Here is a 24,282-nt window from a genome sequence, read left to right on the forward strand (position 1 = left end):
AAAAGGAAATACATTACTTTTACTAATTTCATAAAAAACAAACAAAAAAACAACAGAAACATGTGAATATGTTTTTATAGCTCCCCCGGGCCTTGAATGCAAGAAGCAGCCCTAAATAAGCTCTGCTTCTAAGAAAGATTCCATGTAACTGGCCCCTGTAAAACCAGATACTGTACTGAGGGATGAGACAGGTGCAGTTATTACACATCCAGGCACAGGTTCTCTGGCTGCATTTGATATCTGTCCACATGGCCCTGAAAGAGGAGACTGGCACTCCTCCAAGAGCTGAGCAGAGTGAGACCCACTGTTTTTCAGTATTTCCAGGTAATTTCTAGAGATGATAAAAACAGAAAAAGGAGGGATTCATTATGCCTTTTCATTCTTTTAACCGATAAACTCCCCTAATACCCTTAAATAAAAGAATATTAATTGATATTTTATTGTTGATAACTATTACTTATAGATTGCTGTTTATCAGGCATCCTATCCTTTTTGCAGACCCTAATTATAAAAACCTATAAGATTTTCCCCCATTTTACAAATGAAAAAAGTGAGATACAGAGATGTTAAGTAATTTGTCAAGTAAATACTAATTGTTAGAAATCTGATAACGAAACAGAGCCTTTTAAATAATTTTTAAACCAATAGTAAAGACTATGACTACTTTATGAACTAAGTTAACATAAACTTCTAGTTATGCTCTTATTTGTGGAACTTAAATCCTGACATTCTTTGGGGATTCTGCATTTTTAATAAATTATGTAAGTTTTTACTATAAAAAAAGCCCAGGGGAATACTTTCTGGCTTACATTATCACCATTTTTACAAGGAATCCTTGAGGAGTAATTCTATTAGCCATTATCTGTCAGGTATTGGTTTTGTGTGTAATGTTTTTTTTTTCTTCTCTGCCTATGCTATCTCCAGAATTACAGTGGCAAGTTATCTGGTGTAACTTCTGGTTGTAATGGTTATAAAAAATAATTGTGATCAAACAATGTTTTATCATGTTTACTGTGTGACAGGAATGAAGCAGTCACTATATCGTTCTAAATAAAAACAGTCTGTGCTACATAATTCCAAACCCATCTTGGGTTTTCATTCTGATAATGTTATGCAATGGATAATAATAATAAACATAGTAATGCTTATGGTGTTTCTTCTCATACTCCTTTAACTTTACTAATCTAGTCATAGATTTCAAATGTAACTGGCTTAAATAATTCAAATGCTTTTAGTAAAGAATGCAGTTACTTTCTGCTTTACTACCATCATGGTGACACATAGTGCAATAATGGTTTATTCTTTCTGTTTAGATGTTTGGTAACTGGACATTTGGCTCCTTGGTCTTCACAGTAATGCTTATTACAGTCACAGTAAAGGTATGGCACAGAAATTAGACAGATGAACACACTTTGTATATGTATAATTCATAGTTAAATTTCTCTAGCCATAGATGCATATTTTTCCTTTTTCCTTCTTTAGTCATGAATAATTTTACTGATTGCTATTTAATAATTCATTTTTGTCAAAAATCTTTTTTTAAGTTCATTATTTTGAAAACCCTCTGCTGATTATTATGGTCAATAAAGGTTAACCCCACAGTACTCATCTCTGAAATTTTGCTTCTCTGTATATAATGCATGACAACACAAGTTGTTTCAGGCAATGGAGTTGAAAATATTCATGAAATTTCAATGCTTTTTTCTCACAGAAGAAAAATATTATAAACTTTAATTGTTCAGTTTCATACTAGGATCCTTGCATTAATATTTATCTTCTAAGAAACTTTGTCATAGGAACCTTACTTATAATTAATATATTTCATTCATGATTTTTATCTTGGAGATTAAAGACTTGTATTAAGGATTTAAACATTTTTTTCCTTTTAGATGGCTTTGGAAACTCATTTTTGGACCTGGATCAACCATTTTGTTACTTGGGGATCCATTATATTCTATTTTGTATTTTCTTTGTTTTATGAAGGGATTCTCTGGTGAGTGATTATATTGTATTTTAATTACATTGATTCAACTCTAATAAATACAGGGTGGACAAAAGTAGGTTTACAGTTATTAGTATGGAAAATAATCCTATATAATAAAGAGCTAATATGCTAATTAAACCGAACAGCAGAACGACCATCCGGACGACCTTCCGGATGAAGCCGGGGCTGCGAGGGCCAGCTGAGGCTGTGAGGGGCTGTGAGGGCCGAGCCCCTTGCACAAATTTTGTGCATCGGGCCTCTAGAAGAATAAACTTTAGTGTACTCACAACTGTAAACCTTTTTTGCCCCACCACTGTGTTGTGATAGATTTTATTTTGAACAAATAATCTTGAGGTCCTACAAATTTACATCTTTCAGTTGATCTTACTGATATAGAGTAAAAAAGAAACTAACAATTACTGAATATTATATTCTAGGTGTTTTACCTAAGATATTACATTGATTCATCACTATAATCTTATACTCTCCATATTTTCTATATGGAAACTGAGCCCCAAGATTCCAAAGGTTAAAAAAGAACAAAGCTAGTATTTAAACCCCAATTGTTTTATTCCACAATTAATGTCCTTAACACTAACCATATTTTCTCTAAATTATTTACTAATGTACATACTATAAAGTCACATTGAGCCATTAAGTTTTCATGAATGACAGCTTTTCTGTTAAAACTAAATAGTATGCTTCATTTTCATTGGTAAATTACCAATCATATTTTCAGCTATATGATAGATTAAAAATTAATGCCTCTTCTAAGAGTCTTTTATAAGTGATGAACAACTAAAGTCTCTCATTTGGAGAATTTATAATACATTTGCCTGCTGTGCCTTTGATCCCTGTATTGGGCAAAAAATTATAGAAGATAAGCAAAAAAACTTAGATTAGCTAAATAATTATCTTCCACTTAGGACCATAGAAGGATACTCTTATGAATAACACTTTGTTTATAATGTTTGTTTTTAATGTTCTTTATTTTTTTCATTTCTTTCTCTGTTTACCCATTTTTAAATATATTTGTAGAGAAGAACCTCTAAGTAGAACTTTTCAACCTAAGATTTGGATAGTCGATCTTTTAATTGCTTAGTAGAGAATATTTTATTGCATACTTTTTCTTGTGTTTATTGGTCTCTTAAGTCTGTATTACTAAGTAATTCTTTTGCTATCCTACTAAGATAAGAGTTATCTAGTCAACTACTTGCCACTTTCCTAATAAAAACTATAGTTGTCATTGAAAGTAATTAAATTGAATTTTACTTTTAATAATTAAAGTCTGTCTTATTTTATTAGTTACTAGAGGTCCAGTGCACGAAATTTGTGCATGGCGGGGGTCCCTCAGCCCGGCCCGCACCCACTCCAATCCGGGACCCCTTCGGGGATATCCGATCCCTGCAGGATCAGGCCTAAACCAGCAGTTGGACATAGTATTTTCCATACTATTATATAGGATTATTTTCCATACTAACTGCCTGCCTGCCTAATCACCCCTAACTGCTCCCCTGCCGGCCTGATTGCCCCTAATTGTTCCCCTGCCGGCCTGATTGCCCCTAATTGTTCCCCTGCTGGCCTGATCACCCCTAACTTCTCCCCTGCTGGCCTGATCACCACTAACTGCTCCTTTGCCTGCCTGATCACCCCAACTGCTCCCCTGCCAGCCTGATCACCCCTAACTGCTCCCCTGCTGGCCTGATCGCCCCTCACTGTTCCCCTGCTGGCTTGATTGCCCCTAATTGCTCCCCTGCCAGCCTGATTGCCCCTAACTGCTCCCTTGTCTGCCTGATCGCCCCTAACTGCTCCCGTGCCTGCCGGCTTGATTGCCCCTAACTGCCTCTGCCTGCCTGTCTGATCGCCCCTAACCGCCTCTGCCTGCTGGCCTGATCACCCCTAACTGCTCCCCTGCTGGCCTGATTGCCCCTAACTGCTCCCCTGCTGGCCTGATCGCCCCTAATTGCTCCCCTGCTGCTGATTGCCCATAACTGCACCTCTGCCTCGGCCCCCACCACCGTGGCTTTGTCGGGAAGATGTCCGGTCTAGCTGGTCTAATTAGCATATTACTCTTTTGTTAGTATAGATTTAGTTAATTACTGGTTCTAAATTTTGAACATTATCCCAAACTTGTATTCCAAATTAAATTGTAAACCTGCAAATATAGTGGGTTTGTAAACGCACATGTAAAACCACATGACTTTATTTAAGAAACCCTTATCAGTTTCTACTTTTATTAATGCCACTTCCTTTCTTTGCAGGCCATTTTCAGACTCCCAGAATATGTACTTTGTATTTTTTCAGCTCCTATCAAGTGGTTCTGTTTGGTTTGCTATAATTCTCATGGTGGTTATATGTCTGTTTCTTGATATTGTGAAGAAAGTATTTGACAGACATTTCCATCCTACAAATACTGAAAAGGCACAGGTAACCATTTTTATATACAAAATCTTTTATTTAGGGGTCGTTAACAATGAATAGCTATCATTATAATTTGCTTATATCAGAAAATGAATTATTCATTTCTGTATTAAGCATTTTACAGTGTAAATATTAAGTCTGATCTTTTTAAAATTATTTCTGTTAATTGTATGACTCCTGAGACATAGTAGATGCTTAAGAAATAGAAGCTATTTAGTTGCCTGTGCCTTGTTTGTATATTGACTTGTACATGAGCCAGAATTCTATCTGATTAATTTGTCTTATTACTATACCATAGCATTGAACCCATAGGCTCAAGAATACATTCTAATTAGCTTTTATGCTGCAATAAACACTGGGATTTTTTAAATCTAAATTTGGAAATTTAGTTACATATTCTATAAATAGAATGTATTCCCTAAATAAGGATTGAGTTAGGCTTCCTAAGTGGTGCATTGGGGTTTTTGTTTGTTTTGTTTTGTGGTGCTTTTTTATGAATGCTCACCTGCGTATATTTTTTCCATTTTTAGAGAGAGTGGGCAGGAGGGGAAAGAGGGAGAAATAGAGAAAAAACATCGATATGGGAGAGACACATCAATTGGTTGCCTCCCACACATGCTCCAGCCATGGCCTGGGATCCAACCTATAACAGTGGTACATGCCCTTGACCAGGAATCAAATCTGTGACCCTTTGGTGCTTAGGCCGGCGCTCTAACCACTGAGATACCGGCCAGGGCAGCATTGGTTTTAATTTCAGTGATCATATCAACATTTCTTTAGCCTTTATTTGCTTTGGTAACTCAATCCTAACCAATATACATTTTAACACCATTGAAGCAGCATGGGCCTCCGAAGCCTGGCAAACTTAATTCAGATGCTGTTTTAACCATTTATGTGTGCCTTTAATCAAGTCATTTTCCTAAGCCTCAATTTCCTCCTCTGTAAAATCAGAATAATAACTACTGTCATACATGATTCTTAAAGATGATGAATATAAAACACGTAACCCTGGGCCTGTATGTAGTAAGTCCTCAGTAAAAACATAATTAGCCTTCTATCAGTCAGGGCACATACAAGAAACAACCAACAATACATAAATAAATGGAACAACAAATTAATATATATCTCCCTCTCTCTCTCCCTTCCTACCTTCTTTCCTCCCTCCCTCCCTCCCTCTCTTCCCCTCCCTTTCTTCTATCTCTCTGAAATCAGTTTTAAAAAAACATAATTACAAGAATGATGAAGATGTTGCTCTGTGATAATTGATCTCCAAATAAGGTTAAATAATTGTCATAATCTTATTACATATGCATATATTTATATTAGTATGGAAAAACTTTTCTACTCTGTAGTCCATTACTTAAATATATATCAGAAAAGTCTACCTACCTTTTTTTAATCTTAAGAGATAAATATTTACAGTAACAGAAGAATATTTTTAATAATTGCCTATTATACTTTTTATAGACCTTTATGAAGATTACACACATTGGTCTTCCCCTTTGGTCTATAGAAAGTTATATTTCACCAAAATATATTAATGACATCACTTTAAAAACTATTCTTATTTTTTTTTATGTTTTTCTTGATTTGAGAGAGAGAGAGAGAGAGAGAGAGAGAGAGAGAGAGAGAAACATCACTGATGAGAGAGAATCATTGATCTACTACCTCTTGCACAATAGAGCCTGCAACCCAGGCATGTGCCCTGAGCGGGAATCACCGGTGACCTCTTGGTTCATGGGTCGACACTCAACCACTGAGCTACCCCGGCCAGGCAAAACTTTGTTCTTTATAAAAGTAAATAATTAGATTTATTTACATTTACCTTTAGAAATTCTATAATAGGCAGTGCATTTGCAAATTATGATGTATTTTCATAGACTTCTTAATAATAAAGGTGATAATATTAGTTCTTGTTACCTTTTTGATAGCCTCTTTCTAAAGGATTACATAGAAATATTTTGTACCTTGAGGATCCTTAGACAAAAAAAGGTTGAAAGTGCTTTATTTATATTGTGGTTCTTTAACCATAAGTTAAAATTGATTAAGAATGGAATGTGTAATAAATCATTCATTCTATGTGTGTGTGAAAGCTGCCATAATCTCCCTTTTTTACTTTCAAATGACTTGACAGTGTTCTGTGTTTTCTAATCCAAAGAGGAAATCTCTGCTTCACTCAGGAATCTTTTGTGTTTTGTTTTTTTCCTTTAACAGTATATGGCCATTCAGATCTCATGTGTAACATTATTCCTTTGCTGTAAGCAGTAATCTTTATTATTTCAGTCTTATACTTTGACCTCTGAGTTCACATGATGAAGAATAATTAGAAAGTTGTCAGCCACTTTATTGTTTACCAGAAATATCAAGAAAAATCATATCAAAAGAAAAGTTGTCAGCATTTATTTTGCACTTTGTTTTACTCCAGAATAACAGTGTGGTGTTAAGCATGAAGAAAGCGAGTAACCCTACAAATTTCAGTCATGTATATATGCGATGTATGATATTTCCTGCTCTTATAGGGACAGATGTGTCTTTATATAGCTTGTCCTGTGTCTGTCTCTCAGGTGATGAATACAGCTCACTGACTCTTTGTATGTCCCATCCCTTTTCTGTCCACTTATAGATGTACTCCAACACAGTTGCTTTAAGTGACGAGTTCATCGCACTGCAGCCATTGTCAAGGGCAAGGAATCAGCTGAGCAAACTTAGGTAGAGTAGGAGTAGAACCTTGATAACTTCTGCATGCTAAAGGTCAATTAAACACTATTAAAAGATGGGCAGAGGCATGAATTAAGAGTGGGCCATTTTTTGTTAGCACAGCTCTGTCTCTAATTTGACCTTTATTAATATGTATGTTAAAACCTAAAAAATCCATTTTTTCATTGAGAAGAAAATTCAGCATAACAGGACAGAGATCTGTACCTTGTTATATATTTTACACTATTTTTTGTAGCACAATTCTAATGCTTCTGCTTGTCATATTTATATAAGAATGCTCCTGCATGTTGAGAAATTTAAGCTAACAAAATTCATCAAAATTTAAAGTTTTAAGTTTCTGTTACTTAAAAGTGAGAGTTGCTCATTTTTTATCTTGCCTTAATCGTGTTGTAAATTCATGTGCATATTTGTCTTTGTACATTGTAATGGCTGCTGAAGCATTTCATATCCTTGCTTCTGTTTAGTGCATCTGTAAATTGAACATATATTTTATATCTCTTATATATACCTTTATCTCTACAGACAGGCCCATTCTGTCAGTTACCACAAAAAAAAAAAACCAACAACAACAACAAAAAAAACCACCCAGTAATCTAGAGAAGTCTTTTGAAGGAAGAAAATGAAAGCTTAAATCCTAGAACTGTTGGTATTAAGATACCAAAATCATATAGTGTTAACTTTAATTCCAGTCTGGTTTGAAGAGAAAAAGTAATATAACTAAAATATTTGTTTAATTTTGGCACTCTTCAGTTTCTCATTCTATCAGTATTTTGTGGATTCTTAATCATATATAGTATATATATCAGGTGTCCCAAAAAATGTATGCACACACTTTGAATAATTATAAAGGCAGTGTTTATTAAAATACATTTCATTTTCAATATTGAGCTATCAGCTGTTAAAGTATGTATACATTTTTTTGAATACCCTATATTTTTAAAGTCTTTTTTATTCTCAAGGTTTTTAATCTCTACATTCACTTGATCAAATAAATATTTTTGACAAAGCACCACTTAACCTCTTATGGAACTCTGTGAGTTTATAATTTTGAGCTGTTCTAAAGCTTTACCAAATCTTTTGAATTTATTATTAGCTTCAAGATTTTTGAAATATTCTACTTTGAATTACAGAGTTATAAAAATTATAGATGAATATATACAAATGAGTATAAGTGGTAGTCAACTAAATTTTATGTTAAAAAAAAAAACTAAAACAATCTTGAAGATTTGTCTTCACCTTTGGTTGAGCCAAATATGTATATCACATTTTATCTGTATGTGCTTTTTTGAAAACAGTGGGTATTCATCATATATTTGAACATCTAATTAACTCTAAGGCAGTAGGAGAGCTCATTATTTAAAAAACACTCTTTTGTCAAGTAAAGATAACTTTTTCATTGAGAATAATCATAATATTTTTATGAAATCATATTTTACATATTCAGTTGACTTAAATCAAGCCACAAACAAAGGGTGAGGTAAAAAGATCATAAACTAGAGATTTCAGGCTCCAATCATGTAACAAAATAGTAAGTTTGGCATTCATCTGTACAAGAACACAGTGATAGCAGGCTATGTTGATTAGGTAGCCTTTGCTGCAAGCCGCTCTCCAATCAGGTGGACTAAGAAAGGGGAGATAGTGGACTATCAAATACTAATGCTGCCCTCAGCACTGCTTCCTATATGTCCTAACCAAAGTAGTTCACCTCTCTGAGCTTCCAGGGTTCTCACCCATCGGGTCGTCATTTTACATACTGTGATTTATTCTGTACTATCAGTATCAAAGGAAAAAAGAAGAAATGCTGTGCTCAATCAAAGGCCAGGGAGAAATAACAGTTGCTTAAATGAGCAGCGAGTGACCACTGGGTGGGCGTTTGCTCACAGCTGCATGAAGAACATGTGCCCACATACATCTCCTGATGCATCCTATGACTTTTGAATACATCTTGGTTTTGAATTGCATTGAACTATATTGCTGGGTGTGATCCATGGTGGCTTGATTGTTTACAGAGAGGAAAATTATACAGATATCAAATACCTTTAAGAGATTTCAAATATTTAATCAGGTCAGTACCCTAAGAACCATTAACACAAAACTATTAGCAATTTTCTTTTGAATAAAAGAAAACTCATTTTGAGTATTTTCTTCTCCCCTGCATTATAGGCAAAGCTATTGTGAAAAGCTATCTTTATATAAACTTAATTGTACCCTTGAAACCAAAAAATTCTATTTTATTTTTTACATATGTATTTTTCATTGAAATAATTATTAGTCAGTTCTAAGACAGAAAATACATAGAAATGAGGAAAATTCTGTGTTTTATTCAGTGAAGACTTTTATAATTGTAGAAAGTTTCCAATAAGCTTGGCTATTTGTAAATAGGTCTTCTGAGAAGGGAGCATGAGAGGTGCAAAATGGGACGTATCTTTGCAATGAGAACCCTAAATCTTGGTGACAGGGAATTTGCTTAATAGAAGAAATTTAATTTTATCGAAGGAAACCTGGTTTTAATTTGTCCTTTGTGCACTGAAAAATCATGGCTTTATTTTGTGTGCTTTGTTGTACGCCCCGTAAGAAGCTGCTGCTAGCTCTCTTTTGTGATCGTAAATGAATGTAGTGGTGTGTGAACATTCATTTGTGCCTCACAGATTGTGGACCTCAACTTACTGTTTTGATTCTGAACCTGTACACAGTGAAGAGTATTGTCTGTAATATGAGACTTGTTGCTTTTCTGTCCTTCCAGATGGAAGAAGATAAGGGTTCAGTCAGCTCAGCATATGAATTTGCTGAAAGCAAGCACAGAGGGGAGGACAGTAGGCACCTGCTAGCTGAGGCTTGCAGCCAGCAGGACAGTTCTTACGTGCACTAGGTAGTACTGCGCTGGATCTTCCTGGGGACGTATCCGCTAAGTTCTCATGTTTGGGGCATGCTATGGGAGAACTGGCCTGAAATTTTAGTTTTACTTTACTAATTCCTCATTGTTTCTCACATTGTTGTTTTTGTTTACTTGTTTCCTTTTTTCTGATCGTTACTTTTTTATATGTCCATTCTGTATACTTTATTAATCTTCCTTTAGAGTTACACTGTTGAATCATACTTCATCTCAAATTCTAACCTAGTAAGGTATTTTTCACAACCTATTGTCTTATATTCAAGAAGTTATTCCTTGTCACTTCTTTTGAAAATATGTGATGCTATTTCTATTATTTCTGAAATCACTTTCCCACTTGAAGTTATAGTTGTGTATCATTTTTCACATCTTAATGTAGTTAGACACCGAATTGCTTACCTAAGTCTACCTCTTGAATTGAATGATCATATGAATGAATTTTGGGATTGGTGCTGAATAGTTTTCTGTTAACTGATATTCACCAAACTCTCAGTTCTTTTCATAAACTTTAATAGTTATATCTTTGTAATAAAAAAAAAAGTGTGAATTTATGAGGGCCTGATTAATAAACCCTCTTGAGAAATAAACCCTGACAACCTTATTGGGATGTGCAAAATATTCTGAGTCATAGTACTTATGGAGGATAAAAATTCTCACCACTAATGTATTTTTACTTGATCTACTTACCATTTTGCATATTGTACAGCATGTCCTTGAATAATATCATTTCATTTAATGGCTTCTCATTGTAACATTAATGAGATGCTGTTGGAACTTAACTCTTGTTTATATCAATCATCCTATGATAAAATTGGTTTCATCATATGTCATTTCACTTCAAGTCCCACAATCCTATCAATGACTCTTAAATGAGGCCTTATTGTAATTACTGGTCAAAAAAGAAGGTGCTGTTGTCTCATCTGGGGTAAATCCTAATAAGTGGTGAAACTTTAAAAAACCCCACTATTTGTAGATTGTAAATCAAACCATGGAACAGGTATAATAATATGAAAAACAACTTTTTAAAATTAGGTTCCTTTAGTGAATTGCCCTAAGTGGGAAAATGTTGAAGATAATTAATCAACTCTCGGTTATTATTATTAATTGAGAAGAAATTTAAAAGAATTCTGAATTTTTATTTTGTTTTGAATGCAAGTTTGAGTGGCTATTTTAAAAGACATGGGTCTGGTGCACCTTCACTTTTATATGCCCATTAAAATGTACAGTACGGTTGAGAATTGGGTTCTTAGAATGTTGCTATTAAATAACAGGGGCCTGGTTACTTTTTTTAAAAAAACTATGTTACTTTTACAAAGTGAATTTTCTCATCATTCTCTTGACATTTGGTCTCTCTTCCTATAAACAAGAAGCCAGAAGAATCCTCAAACTATGAATATGACTTTAGTAAAATTGCTGGGGGTATAACCCTGATCTGCAGTTTTTTCTCTACTTCTCACAGAATTTTAGTTGGTTGATGAAATATAACCTGAATATTTTTCTTCTCATGCATTTTTGCCTTTGGCATATGTTTTTTAGATAAAAATTACTTTTAAAAATAAGTGTTATATAATATCCTCTTGTTTTTTTCTGTCTTGCAATTGCATTTTTTCCTGCACTCAAAATTTGGTTGGCCTTTAAAATCAGACAGAAGGCTATTCTGCGCCCTGAATGTTGCAGTGGGCTAGGGTCTTCTAGTCATCTCCTACTGTCACCAGCCTCGTAAGCCTCTATTGCTTTGTCATTTTTTTGTCTGCATTACTGCTGTGAATGCCCTCTTTCAGGCTGTATCTAACAACCACAGGGATAGCAATAGGATGCTATGGCTACTGACCTTTCTCATTCTGGAACCAGGTGCTCACGCCTTAGACCCGAAACCTGCCACTACCAAAAAGAGAATACATTTTATTTATTTATTTTTTTAATATATTTTATTGATTTTTTTACAGAGAGAAAGGGAGAGGGATAGAGAGTTAGAAACATCGATGAGAGAGAAACATCGATCAGCTGCCTCCTGCACACTCCCTACTGGGGATGTGCCCGCAACCAAGGTACATGCCCTTGACCAGAATCGAACCCGGGACCCTTGAGTCCCGCAGGCCGACACTCTATCCATTGAGCCAAATGGTTAGGGCAAGAGAATACATTTTAAACAGTTTCAAGTAACTGCAAGTCACTTTTCTCTATTGTGACAAAGGTACAGATACTGCCTCATTTTTACAAAGCAGTGAGAGAAAAACCTTAATGGCTAAAAGACTAATTAATATTAATAAGGCTGCCACCTGTGGCAGGAACTAGGTGCATGCCTGATAAATATGGCTGACAGTTTATAAAACTAGTATTATTTTCAAATGTGTGCTGACTTACTGAACAGCTTTTTCATCTGGAGGTTAAAATGAAGGAAAATAATTAGTATTGACATTATTTCTATCAAACACTTTTCCTGTGACATGCTGTAAAATGATTGATACTTAGAAAACTGAATTCTTAATATCAGCTCTGCCATGACTTGGTGCATTAATTAGTGCTATTCTGCTTTACCCCCTCCATCAAAAGTGAGGATCTTATCATTTTTCATAGATACTGATACTTTTCTTCACCTAAACTACAAATTCCTTGTTATATATTGTTATTTATGTAACCACATTATTAAAATAAAGGAGTCCATCTTTTTGAAACTAGGAATAAACAAAATTATTAAAATAAGCTTACCTTAAAATATAATTATTATATGCATATTTTCATAGTTATATTTAGGCAACACATACAGAAATCTCCTCCTCTCAGGAGATCCCTCAAAGACAGTGTGGAGGTATTCTACCTATATTTATAACTATCTTTCCAAGTTGTTTATTTTACTTGGAGAGAAGGAAAGAAGGAAGTTTAGAGGAGTGACTGTAAGCTTGAGGCATGTTTTGGAAAAATATGCCTTGAGTAAGGCAGTTATCTAACTGCCTGCATCAAATGGCTGCCTGTTGCAATTCTTAATAATGAGATGAAGCTATTACTTGTTTTAGGGATGTTATTATTCTTAACCAAATTTGGAATCAGTAATATTTTATGACTTGATTTTATCTTTAAAGGAAAAACATTTTCTTAAACACAAACTTTTTCTCCTTTCATAATTATAGTTTAAGGCTCCTTTCCAAATATCTCCTTTAAGGCTATGCAAGACACTCATTTTGAATATCAAGTATATAAAACAATTTTAAGGACAGAAGAACAAATACGGCTAATAGCTTGATAATTATTATCTAAACTTAAGAACATTACTTGATTTGATAGGTAATATGTAATAAAGTGATTAAAAGATTTAGAAATGTATGAAAATTTGTTAATATATAGGAGATTTAGGGAAGATATTTTGTAGAAGTTTCTAATAGGAGAAACTTCTAAGTGTTTACCATCACTGATATAAAAATAACGGAAATAGAGCCGTGAGCCAAAATTTATTTCGAAAGGCAAGTTCTGTAAACATGAAAATTGTTATTAGCCATACATAGTCATGTTGAATCTCCGTAGTTGTTTTGCTTGGGAGCCTTTCAAGCTCTACATGACGTGGTGGTTCCCAGGAAGAAAGTGGTGGAGGGTGTCTTACAAATTAATCAAAATTTCTCATAAATTAAAAGTTACTTCTTTGTGCCACCAGGTAGGATCTCACTTCCATTACTATACTTTTCTTTTTTTGTATTTACAATTAGTGGGGGGGAAAAAAGTACTGATTTCCTCTTTAAATGCTATACCCCATTTCCACCACCAGTTAGTTATACTGGCAACTGTGGCAACATGTACTCCGGCTGGGCTCCCTGTTCCTGAATATGAGATCAAAGATCTGTATGGGAAAGTGATAGAGCTTGGAAGTTTGCTGGACAACAGCGTGGTGTTATTTTATAGATCTATACAAAAACACAATTTACTAGCATTCAGCATTTTCAAAGCAGGTGGGGTTTTTTGTGTGTTTTTTTTTTTTTTTTTTGGAAAAAAAAAAGAAACATTTTTCTTAGTTTAAACGGTGATCCGAGGAAGTCATTTCTTTATATTATTTTTGACATTTCAAGATGTTTACTCTGTTGGGTTGGCCATGTATTAATACCTGCCCTTCGATTTTAAAGTGAAAGGTGATAAATGCAAAACAAGATCATTACCTAATTAGTGCTCTGTCCATCTAGCTGCTGACTTTACAGATGTCATCTTCAGTGAGTTTCCATCAGTTGATTGAGCACCAGCTCTACAGGCAAAGCACAGTTGTTAAACTCTTTGATCTCTCTAGTTTCTGGTCTAGTTCAGTGCTTCCCAGGCAGATGTGGTGCACGACAAGTTAGTTGTTTGCTTGTTTTGTTGTTTTTAATTTCCAGTCCATCACAGACCAATACTTTTATAAAATACAATAAAAATTAATTACTAGGAAATGAAATTTAGAAGATATATAAAATAAACCCCAATTTTTAAATTGTTTTTAGATTCGACAGTTATAAAAGTATTATGTCAAGTACTTAACATTTTCTAATCTTTTATTCTCAGAGTCCAGAAACACTTATACCTCATGAGTCAGCAATTATTTTTGGATAATACTGATTTATGGATCATGCACTGAGGGCAGGAGTAACAACTACTCTCTCTATGCTTAGGCTAAACGTACTAAATACACATCATATTTTTCTGCCCACACACAATTACTACTCATTGTCTTCACTTAGCCTGGAGTGTTCGCTCTCCTCCATCTGCAGCTATTGAAATCCCATTCAGTCATCATGGTGTATTTCAGATGCCATCTTTTTCACCATATCTTTCATGCCCGCCCACCAATACCATCAATTGCTGGGTGTGAGTTTTCCCTTCTCTTTTTTGATATTTATGGTCTGCCTCATACCAAATTATAAGAAGGCAGTATAATGTCATGGTAAAGAAGTTTGGGCTCTGGAATCAAAGAAACCAAGACTCAAGCTCTAGCTGGGTGACCTTGAACAAATTCTTAACCTCTGTTTCCTCATCTATAAAATGCTTATGAATATGGTGCCTATCCTAAAAGGTGGTTATAATTCTTAAATGAGATAATCCATGAGAAGCATCTTACATAGGAGGTGGCACACACGGAATAAGCATTCCATTACTTGTTCCTGATTTATCTATTATCTTTTATTAAGCACAGTTCCTTGCTTAATAAATATAAGTTGAATTTAAGTGTTTGTGTCATTTAAGTGATGTCAACAGGCAGTGGAATAGAATCCAGAAGGAGATTACCTGATAGTTGGAGAGGTGAGGGGGATTTCATGGAGATGGTGGTAATTAAACTGAACTTGGTGTAGGGGTCAGCATTCTGACCCTGATTGGTGGCAGGCATGACCCTGCCATGTAGCCCCCGGCCAGGAACACTGCCTAGTTGGCAGTGTGGAGACTACAGGAACATTGGTAAGTTAAGCAGGAAAGGCAGCCTCAGGTCGTTTATATAGGGCCTTCAGGGTCTCCAGAAGGTGGTGTACTTTCTCCTTTGAGCATTATGTGGGAGCTATGGACTCCTGCTTTCTACAGAGGGCGATTTTGAGATGGTGGAACTGGAGTCCAGGGACCCAAGGAGGAAACTGATGAAATCTTGTTCCCTAAACCAGCATTTCCTAAACTATTCCTCTGAATATTATCATTCCTCCTGATGTTGATTAATGTTCCCTTGAGGATTGGGGGCTGTTATTAGAAAAAAAAAAACACAACAAAAAACGAGTTTCAGAATTGCTCTGCATCTCACTACCCCCTTGGAGACTGACCATGCACACTGAATCAGACAATCCTTTACTCAGACTTTTGTTGAATGATGTTTCCTAAACTAAATTGGCCACAGAACTTTTTTCGTGAAATTGTAAACATCTCACATTTTTAAAAAATACATATTTCTTTATTGATTTCAGAGAGGAAGGGAGAAGGAGAGAGAGATAGAAACATCAATGGTGAGAGAGAATCATTGATCGGCTGCCTCCTGCACGCCCCCTACTGGGGATTGAGCCCACAACCCAGGCATGCGCCCTTGGCTGGAATCGAACCCGGGACCCTTCAGTCCGTGATGCTCTATCCACTGAGCCAAGCCGGCCAGGGCAACATCTCACATTTTAAGAAACAATACTGTGAACAGCCTAAACCAAGGGTATTGTAAAGGAGAAAGGAAAATTTGGCTATTTCTCAGTGCTTACCGGATCCTAGGACATTGGTGCCATCGGGCAATTCCCAATCGGGAACTATGTTGACTTGCACTGCTTGGTATTAGGTAGAATTACTCTGCAGGGATTTTGCAGGGCTTCACCAGTTGATTAGGTTCATTCACAATGCCAGGTTATTTGCATTCCACCCTGTCCATCTCTTCTGTCCATTGTGAGTGTCTCCACAAATGTCCCCCATTGTCATGCCTGCTCTCAACACTTGGTGATTCCCAACCTTTGTGAATTACAACCCTCAAATGAATCGATTTTTCTTGTTTTTCCTTTATATTTTTAAAAGATTTGTTATGCAATATGTTATATATGTAAAGTGAATGAAAATAAGTTTATTTAAAATAACAAACCTTGAGAAATTTAGCAGTACTCTTGACTATCAAAACCAGGTTTGGGATTCATTGAACTATGTGTCATACCATTTTTTCCTCATTTAACAGGATTAAAATTATTAGTAGTATGGCTTAAAGTTATCTTGTTGGGTTTATTTATGCCTGAATCAATATAAATCTTGCATACTTTCAAGAATTAATTTATTTTAAATCTTAATAGTACTACTTAGTCACTTGTTTAATTGATTTTAATACATATACCATCAGTTAACATTTTTTAAAAATTTGAGCTGATTAAGGACATGGTTGGCACTTAAGAGTTGCTCAGCAATTTAAGGTAAATTATGTACTTTTTTCAAGGACAGTTATGAAGTGAATATATATAAGTGCTTAGAACCTGGCATATAGTAATACTACATTAAGTATTTGCTACTATTTTTGTTGTTACAATTATTGTGGTTGTTGAAGGTTGGGATTAGATCCTGCCTGGTTGTTATTTCCCAGTCTTCAAAATAGTTCACACTCCATTTTTATTGATTGCTAGACATTTTTAGTTGAAATTACAGGAGCATTTCACCTAAACAAAAACTCAAGAATTACAATTCATTATGCTTCTGAGTAGTTGATGTAATTTTGACCATAATAAAATATTGACATTAAAATCCAAAATCTTTGCAGATTTAAATAATGTTCATTGTTTTTGTGTAATTATTTTACTTAACCTCAAATTTAAATATTTTGTATAATTACTCTTAAATTAAGCCTTTCATACCATACATTTTCATATTGTAGAAAATATGCTTATATACATTACTTTGAGTTTTCAAGTGCTTGTAATTTTTAATGCTTTTTGAAAAAATAACTAATTTTTTTCTGCTGCAACTCCTCCAGCTTACTGAAACAAATTCAAGTATCAAGTGCTTGGACTCCATGTGCTGTTTCTCAGAAGGAGAGACAGCGTGCGCATCTGTTGGAAGAATGCTGGAACGAGCGATAGGAAGATGTAGTCCGACCCATGTCAGCAGGTGTGAAATTTCTCTAAGTAGCCTTTGCTGCAGATGAGTGTCCTATAAACTGGAACAGATGAACATGCATCCCTAGATACCTAATAAATCAGCAGCTGGTTTTACCAACTGAAGCAGGAAGTGTGCTATTTATTAGCACTCTTTGATGGTAGATTTCACTTTATGGCTTTGGGTAAGGGGTTCTTTCACTAACAAAGGAAGAGAAAGCACCTTTGAAGAAACTTTTCATCTAATGAACAAAAAATTTTGCTTCTTAATCTTTCTAAATGTGGTAAATAGGAGTGTGTATATGGTATTCATATTTGGTTTTTATAACTTTTTACTATGCTGTTTTCTTATATATTTTTGTTTGGTTGGATTTTGTATTTATAAAATAATCGACATATAATAGTAAAATCAAAAGATTTTGCTTTTCTTATTCTTGGTCTATATTTTCTAGTCAGTCATTTAAGACTTTGAGGTATTTATAAACACACAAGACTGTATTGCTGTTTTCCTGCTCCTTTTTATCTCTGTAATAAGGTTTATAATCAGTTGTGATTTTTAAGTTTTTACTTGGTATTTATGGTCTAATTAAAAGTTGATAAGCTAGAACAGGCTCTTTAAATTATGATTTATTAGAATCTTTGCATTTTTGTCTCCTCTAAAATATATTTCTTTTTTTATAATATATTTTTTATTGATTTCAGAGAGAAAGGGAGAGGGAGAGATAGAAACATCAATAATGAGAGAGAATCATTGATTGGCTGCCTCCTGCACGCGCCCCCCCCCCCCCCCCCCACTGAGGATTAAACCCACAACCTAGGCATATGCCCTGAAGGGAATCAAACTGTGACCACCCGATTCATGTGTTGATGCTCCATCACTGAACAATGCCAGCCAGGCCCAAATCTATTTCTTAAAAGATTTATCGGTGCTTGCTTTTGTAGGTCACAACAAACAATGCAGTTTTTTGGTAAATTCTACTTAAATTTATTTGAAAGTGAAATGTATTCATTTCTTCATACATTTCCCCAAGAGACATATCATTTAGGCGATATTATTATTTAGGGGATATTAAGGAATAGCAATAACTTTTCACATTTTGGTGTTCTTTAGGTAGATGATATCATATTCTTAAAATCAAAGCAGAAATGCACTGGTGTGCATGAAGGGTTACAGATGAGCAGGGATAGATGGTAATTTCCATTGTCCATAGTGCACCATGTGAACAGTATCACTTTCTGTATGTGCCATGACTTGGAAAAGGTTGGAAAGTATAGTGAGAAGGGGAAAAAAACCAAGCTGGTGTGGCTCAGTGGTTGCGCATCAACCCATGAACCAGGAGGTCACTGGTTCCATTCCCAGTCAGGACACATGCCTGGGTTTCGGACTCGAGCCCTAGTGGGGAGCGTGCAGGAGGCAGTGGATCAATGATTCTCTTTCATCATTGATGTTCCTATCTCCCCTTTTCCCTTCCTTTCTCTGAAATCAATAAACTCATTTTTTTTTTTAAAGAAAGTACAACAAGAATAGCGAATGAAGGGTGGAGGAGGCACAACTCTTATCTGTTGATAAAGGAATTTTTCGTATTTGGTTAGCTTTATGTTTTAAAAATGATGAGTATGATATTCATGTATGATAAAATTCAGGTAACTTTTACTGGTGAACTTGGTAGTTCCCACTTTGCCTGTAATTGTAGCCATGTCATTATGGTACAGTTGCATTTGTAAATAGCTTTTTTATGTTAATATCATGTCTGTCGTTTCAGTCCCACTTATTTATCATAACATATAATCAAAAATATTCTCATAATGCTGTGATATCATTTTGTAATAATTTTATTCCACATAATAGAATTATTATGAGCAGTTAAATTTATTGGGACTCACATGTTATAACTTACACAATTGTATTGTAAAATGCATTATAAGAAAACAGCTTTGTCATGTGCCAGGCCAAAAAGTTTCCCAAAGGAAGTTCCCAAAAGACTTAATGTATATTATTTTACTTACTAAGACAGCTTCATTGCATAGAACTAAGGCAGGAGTTAGAATAAAAGAATACTATAGATATCTATAATACTATCAACTATAAATATATATGTATAGATATATCTATTTTTTTTTTTTTAAGAATACTGTAGAAAGTCACAGAATTTTAAAATTTTCTACCTTCAGTAGGAAGTTCTCATTAATGACAGGATACATCTTCACTGTTACAAAAAACTAGAATTGATTTTAAATGAACCAAAAATATTTTTCTGCGTTATATATGCTCCCACTTTCTTGATATTAATTGTATAGGTAATATGTCTCCATTATTTTTACATGGTCACTTTTTTTTACTGCATTATCCCTTTTGAGCCTGCCCCAGGCATTATGAGATTTATTTCGGCCTGTTCTCTTAAAGATGGTTGTTATCATTTATACTTTTTTTCACTTAGAATTGTATCATATTTTTTTTGTAGGACTTTATTTTTTTAATAAAATCTTTAACAGTAATTAATATCTTATTTGACAGACTTTAAATATCTTTCTAATTTTGTCCAACATCTAAGGTTATAATTATCAGATGCTTCTTTAATTATCTCCTTTTTGTTCTTTAAATTAATAACCTAAAAAGTGTTTTGAGATCTGTTCACTTTTTTCGTAGTGGTAAAAATCATATAATATGCAAAACCAGTTGGTATTTTCAAAGGGCTATAGAAAATTGCCACAATTCCATTAAGATCATATTTGAACTTTGAAAGTTATTTTGATACATAGAGTTTTATTCCTGTTTTTTACATGTAATTGTATTCGTGAAATATTTTTGGCATTTCTGTTTTGATTTTGGAGCAGCTTTTATTCTACATTTCTATTTTATGTCTAATTTAAGGGCAAAGCTGGTACCTGTTACCAGATATAGAAATCCTTGGCCTATTCCATTCACATATTAAACATAAGAGGGCATCACTTCAGAAATATAACTAGTGCTTTTATAGGACAGATTTCTCTGCTGATAAACCTTTTACTATCCAGGCATAAAAATTCTACTTACATTTTATTAATTGATTGTCAAAGGAATTTGCCATTTTGCAAGCTTGTTTTCAAAGGTCGCATCAAGGTGCTATATGAAAGGCTATGTCATGTTTTACCCTAAAGAGCTGTACTTTAGCAATAAATGATTTTCTGTATGTGTTTTATCAACAATTACTTCATCTTAATCAAAACTGTGTTCTAATTAGAAAGGAGTTAATAGTTGATATGTAATTCAGGTATTTAATGTTCTGTCAAATATGATATTTGATATGAATGCACATGTGTGCTTTGAAAAGAAAAATAAATGGAGGAAACCTTATCTAATAACATTTTTATGTAAGCAATAGTTGCAAAGAGGAAAAATTTATATTAAAAACATTGACAATTTGGGACTGGAAACTTGGCTCCAGATAATTGGGGTGTTGATATCATATATGTCTGAGCATACTTTTTTTCCTGCATGAATACTTACTCTAAGAAATGTTCATAGTTCTATTTCTTTCATATATTTTACAAATACTGAGTGCCTACTATATACAAGGCGCAGTTTTAGGTGCTAGAAATAGGGTAGTGAACAAGCCTTTCCTTAAACTAAGGTAGATACTGTTTAAGGTTTTCTGGAAACTAGTAAGTTCTGTAAACCATTGGTATGCTTATTGTTTGTTTTCCTCTTTGCCAACTTTGTAAAATTTCCAGATTCCAAACTTCATTATGACTACCCACTTAATTGATTTAAATTTGAACATACAGTCTCTCTTAGAACAGCGGTCGCCAACCTTTTGGACCTCACAGACCACCAGCGGTCCGTGGACCACCAGTTGGTGACCGCTGTCTTAGAAAACAGCAGATATGTGATAAAAGTGAATATGGGCCATTTTAAATGTTAATTTCTTCCTCTAACATCTTGGTTTAAGGAAAGTGGGAACCCTAGAAAATTACATAAAATGTATTTATTGTTAAATTCTTTTAGTCTTTTAAGAAAAGCCAGCTTTGAGTTGGTAATCCTTAAAGCAGGTTAGGCTATTTTAAGCATGGCAGGCTATTTTTGATCTTGAGTTACTTAAGCTTAAATTAATACAGCTGCAAATAAAGTATTATATAATGAACTAGAGGCCCAGGGCACGAAATTCATGCACCGGTAGGGTTCCTAGCAGCTGCCAGCTGCTGGCCAGGGCCTCCCTTCCCCAGCTGCCAGCCAGGGCCTTCCTTTGTTTCGCGCTGCCCCCTGGTGGGCAGCACAGTCATAGCGAGCAATCAACTCTGGTCGGTCGAACTCCCAAGGGGACATTTTGCATATTAGGCTTTTATATATATAGAAGATTGCTTTATGGGCTTTATCATTAAGACAGTAGCTGACTTTTCCAGACCAGTAGAGGATCATTTGTTCTTAATTAAATGAAAACCCTAGTGTCAGACTTAGAGGTGTCTTTGATGCCTATTGAATAAATGATTTAAACTAATTATGCTAAAATCTTTAGAATAAAATTTATAGCTGAAAAGAAATAAATTAAGAACATACTGCTGTTTCATTCCAAAGTTTTTGGTAAGTGTGATATTTGTTTGCTTCTATGATGTCAAAATACAGCCTAGTTGCTTTTCAGTGCATAACTCTTAATAACATACTTATTTTTTAAATTAAGATTTTAAGAGAGTCTTATACTCTACTACCTATAGAAAATATTTTAATGCTAATGAATGTCTAAATTTTGGCTATTTTTATACTAGAGGCCTGGTGCACGAATCTGTGCACCAGTGGGGTCCCTCAGCCTGGCCTGCACCCGCTCACAATCCGAGACCCCTGGGGGATGTAGTAGTGCACGAAGTGGCAGGCGGGCGGGGAAGAGCGCGAGCCCGGGCTGGGCACCATGCCTCTCCCACTCATCCCGGCCCCGCCATGCCTGCTGCTGGTAGCACTGCCGCGGAGGCAGGAGAGGCTCGCGCCACTGTAGTTGCGCTCACCAGCCATGAGCCTGGCGTCTGGCGCCCGTCAGTCAGCTGAGCAGTGCTCCCGTTATGGGAATGCACTGACCACCAGGGGGCAGCTCCTGTGTTGAGCATCTGCCTCCTGGTGGTCAGTGCACATCATAGCAACTGGTCACTTAGGCTTTTATATATATAGATAGATGATGATTCGAGCATTATTTTCCTCAAGTTTTGTATAATCTAAATGTTATGTTTGTTAAACTCATCAAGTATTAAGAACTTCCTTTTAGCATTTAAAAATTAATCAGTGATTATTTTAATACTCAAATTGCATTTTGGTCCTAAGTTTTAGAATACATTTTTTTTTCTCAATTAAAACATAGGTCCTGGTGAGCAAAACTTTTCTCTTATTGTTATTTAGATTATGGAGTGCATCGGATCCTTTCTATACCAACGACAGGAGCATCTTGACTCTCTCCACAATGGACTCATCTACTTGTTAAAAGAGCAGTAGTACTTTGTGGGAGCCATTCAACTCCTTTCCTAAAATTCAGTGTGATCATCCTGGTAATGGCCATACTAGTTCTGCAGAATTACTTTCTGAAATCTCTGTAGTTCATACCCACTCAGAGTTATAATGGCAAACAAAAAAGGATTTACATGAACCACTCTCAACCCCTTTAATTTAAATCTGAACGTGTTAAAGTTTGTGAATAGATATTTTCCATCTCGTTGTCTGGGTTGTCCCTTGTGTTTGTGGGACTCCTAATGGCATTTCAGCCTCTTGCTGAGGCCACCATATTTTAATATCAAGGTTAAAAAGATAATTCCTAGTTAATTGTATTTTTGAGTATTAGCTTACTTGGTGAGTCTTCTATTTAAATCTGCTTTTGCAAATTATGCTGAAAAGTTTGCCTTGAAAACTCTATTTTTTTATTAGAGTTATATTTGAAGCTTTTCATGGGAAAAGTAAATGTGAATAGTAAGAAATTTTGGTCCCTTAGTGACCCATGTTGTGAATTCATTACTGCTTTCTAAGTTCATAGAGAAAATTAGGAGAATGCATTTCTAACCATTATTTACTGCACTATGGGTAGTAAATATATACCAATACCAAACTTCTCTTAATGTACTGTAACACACCAGTAAAGTTAACCATACACATGCAAAGTGTGTATCATATCTTAGACATAAATCAGGAATCAAGTCCATTCACCAAATTTCAAATTGATGTTTAATGATATTTTTATGACAATAATAAAGTGGGTAAATTAGCTATCATTAGCATATTATTATTTGATGTGTTTTTCATTTAATCTTTTGCATGCTTTAATCTAGTTAATATATTTAAATTTGTTTTTTTCCTCTATCTGAAAATTGTTTATAATATTTCATGTCACTGTTGTAAAGTTCAACTATATCAATAAAAAACAAGTTTGGACAGTATTTAAATATTGCAAACACATTTAATTGTGCAAATCAAAATGTTGGAGTAATTAAATAAAAAATAAAGAGAAGAGCCTCTTTCTGTGGCTTAGAATTACTCTTGCCTTTCAGTAAGCTAGATTATGGTATAAAGGATCTCAGACAAGAATCCTATTATTTTTAGGTTAGTATGTGTTATCTGAGTTGTGGCACACTACTATAGTAAAGGGAAATCTGTCCAGTGTTTCATTATAAGGTATATTTTCAGGTATGGCTATAGAATGTAAGTGAAACAAAGTCTAAAATGCTAAATTTTATGGGTTAATGGCAGCAATAAATTAAAATACTAAGAAAGATTGATTAGATAT

The 24,282-nt window shown here is 34.7% G+C and overlaps 1 protein-coding gene across 1 annotated transcript in view; it reads left to right on the top strand.

Moving 5' to 3' along the window:
* ATP11B (ATPase phospholipid transporting 11B (putative)) overlaps positions 1 to 24,013 on the top strand; it is a 105,525-nt gene extending 81,512 nt beyond the window's left edge. Inside the window, exons 26-31 of the mRNA XM_081086605.1 lie at positions 1,314 to 1,379; positions 1,890 to 1,993; positions 4,246 to 4,411; positions 7,029 to 7,114; positions 17,431 to 17,564; positions 22,911 to 24,013. Coding sequence (XP_080942731.1) covers positions 1,314 to 1,379; positions 1,890 to 1,993; positions 4,246 to 4,411; positions 7,029 to 7,114; positions 17,431 to 17,536 — 528 coding nt within the window. The 3' untranslated portion in view covers positions 17,537 to 17,564; positions 22,911 to 24,013. The remainder of the gene's footprint in view (positions 1 to 1,313; positions 1,380 to 1,889; positions 1,994 to 4,245; positions 4,412 to 7,028; positions 7,115 to 17,430; positions 17,565 to 22,910) is intronic.
* Positions 24,014 to 24,282: the final 269 nt, after the last annotated feature.

Source organism: Myotis nattereri (assembly GCF_964212035.1).
Source record: "Myotis nattereri genome assembly, chromosome: 3".
NCBI lineage: Eukaryota > Metazoa > Chordata > Mammalia > Chiroptera > Vespertilionidae > Myotis > Myotis nattereri.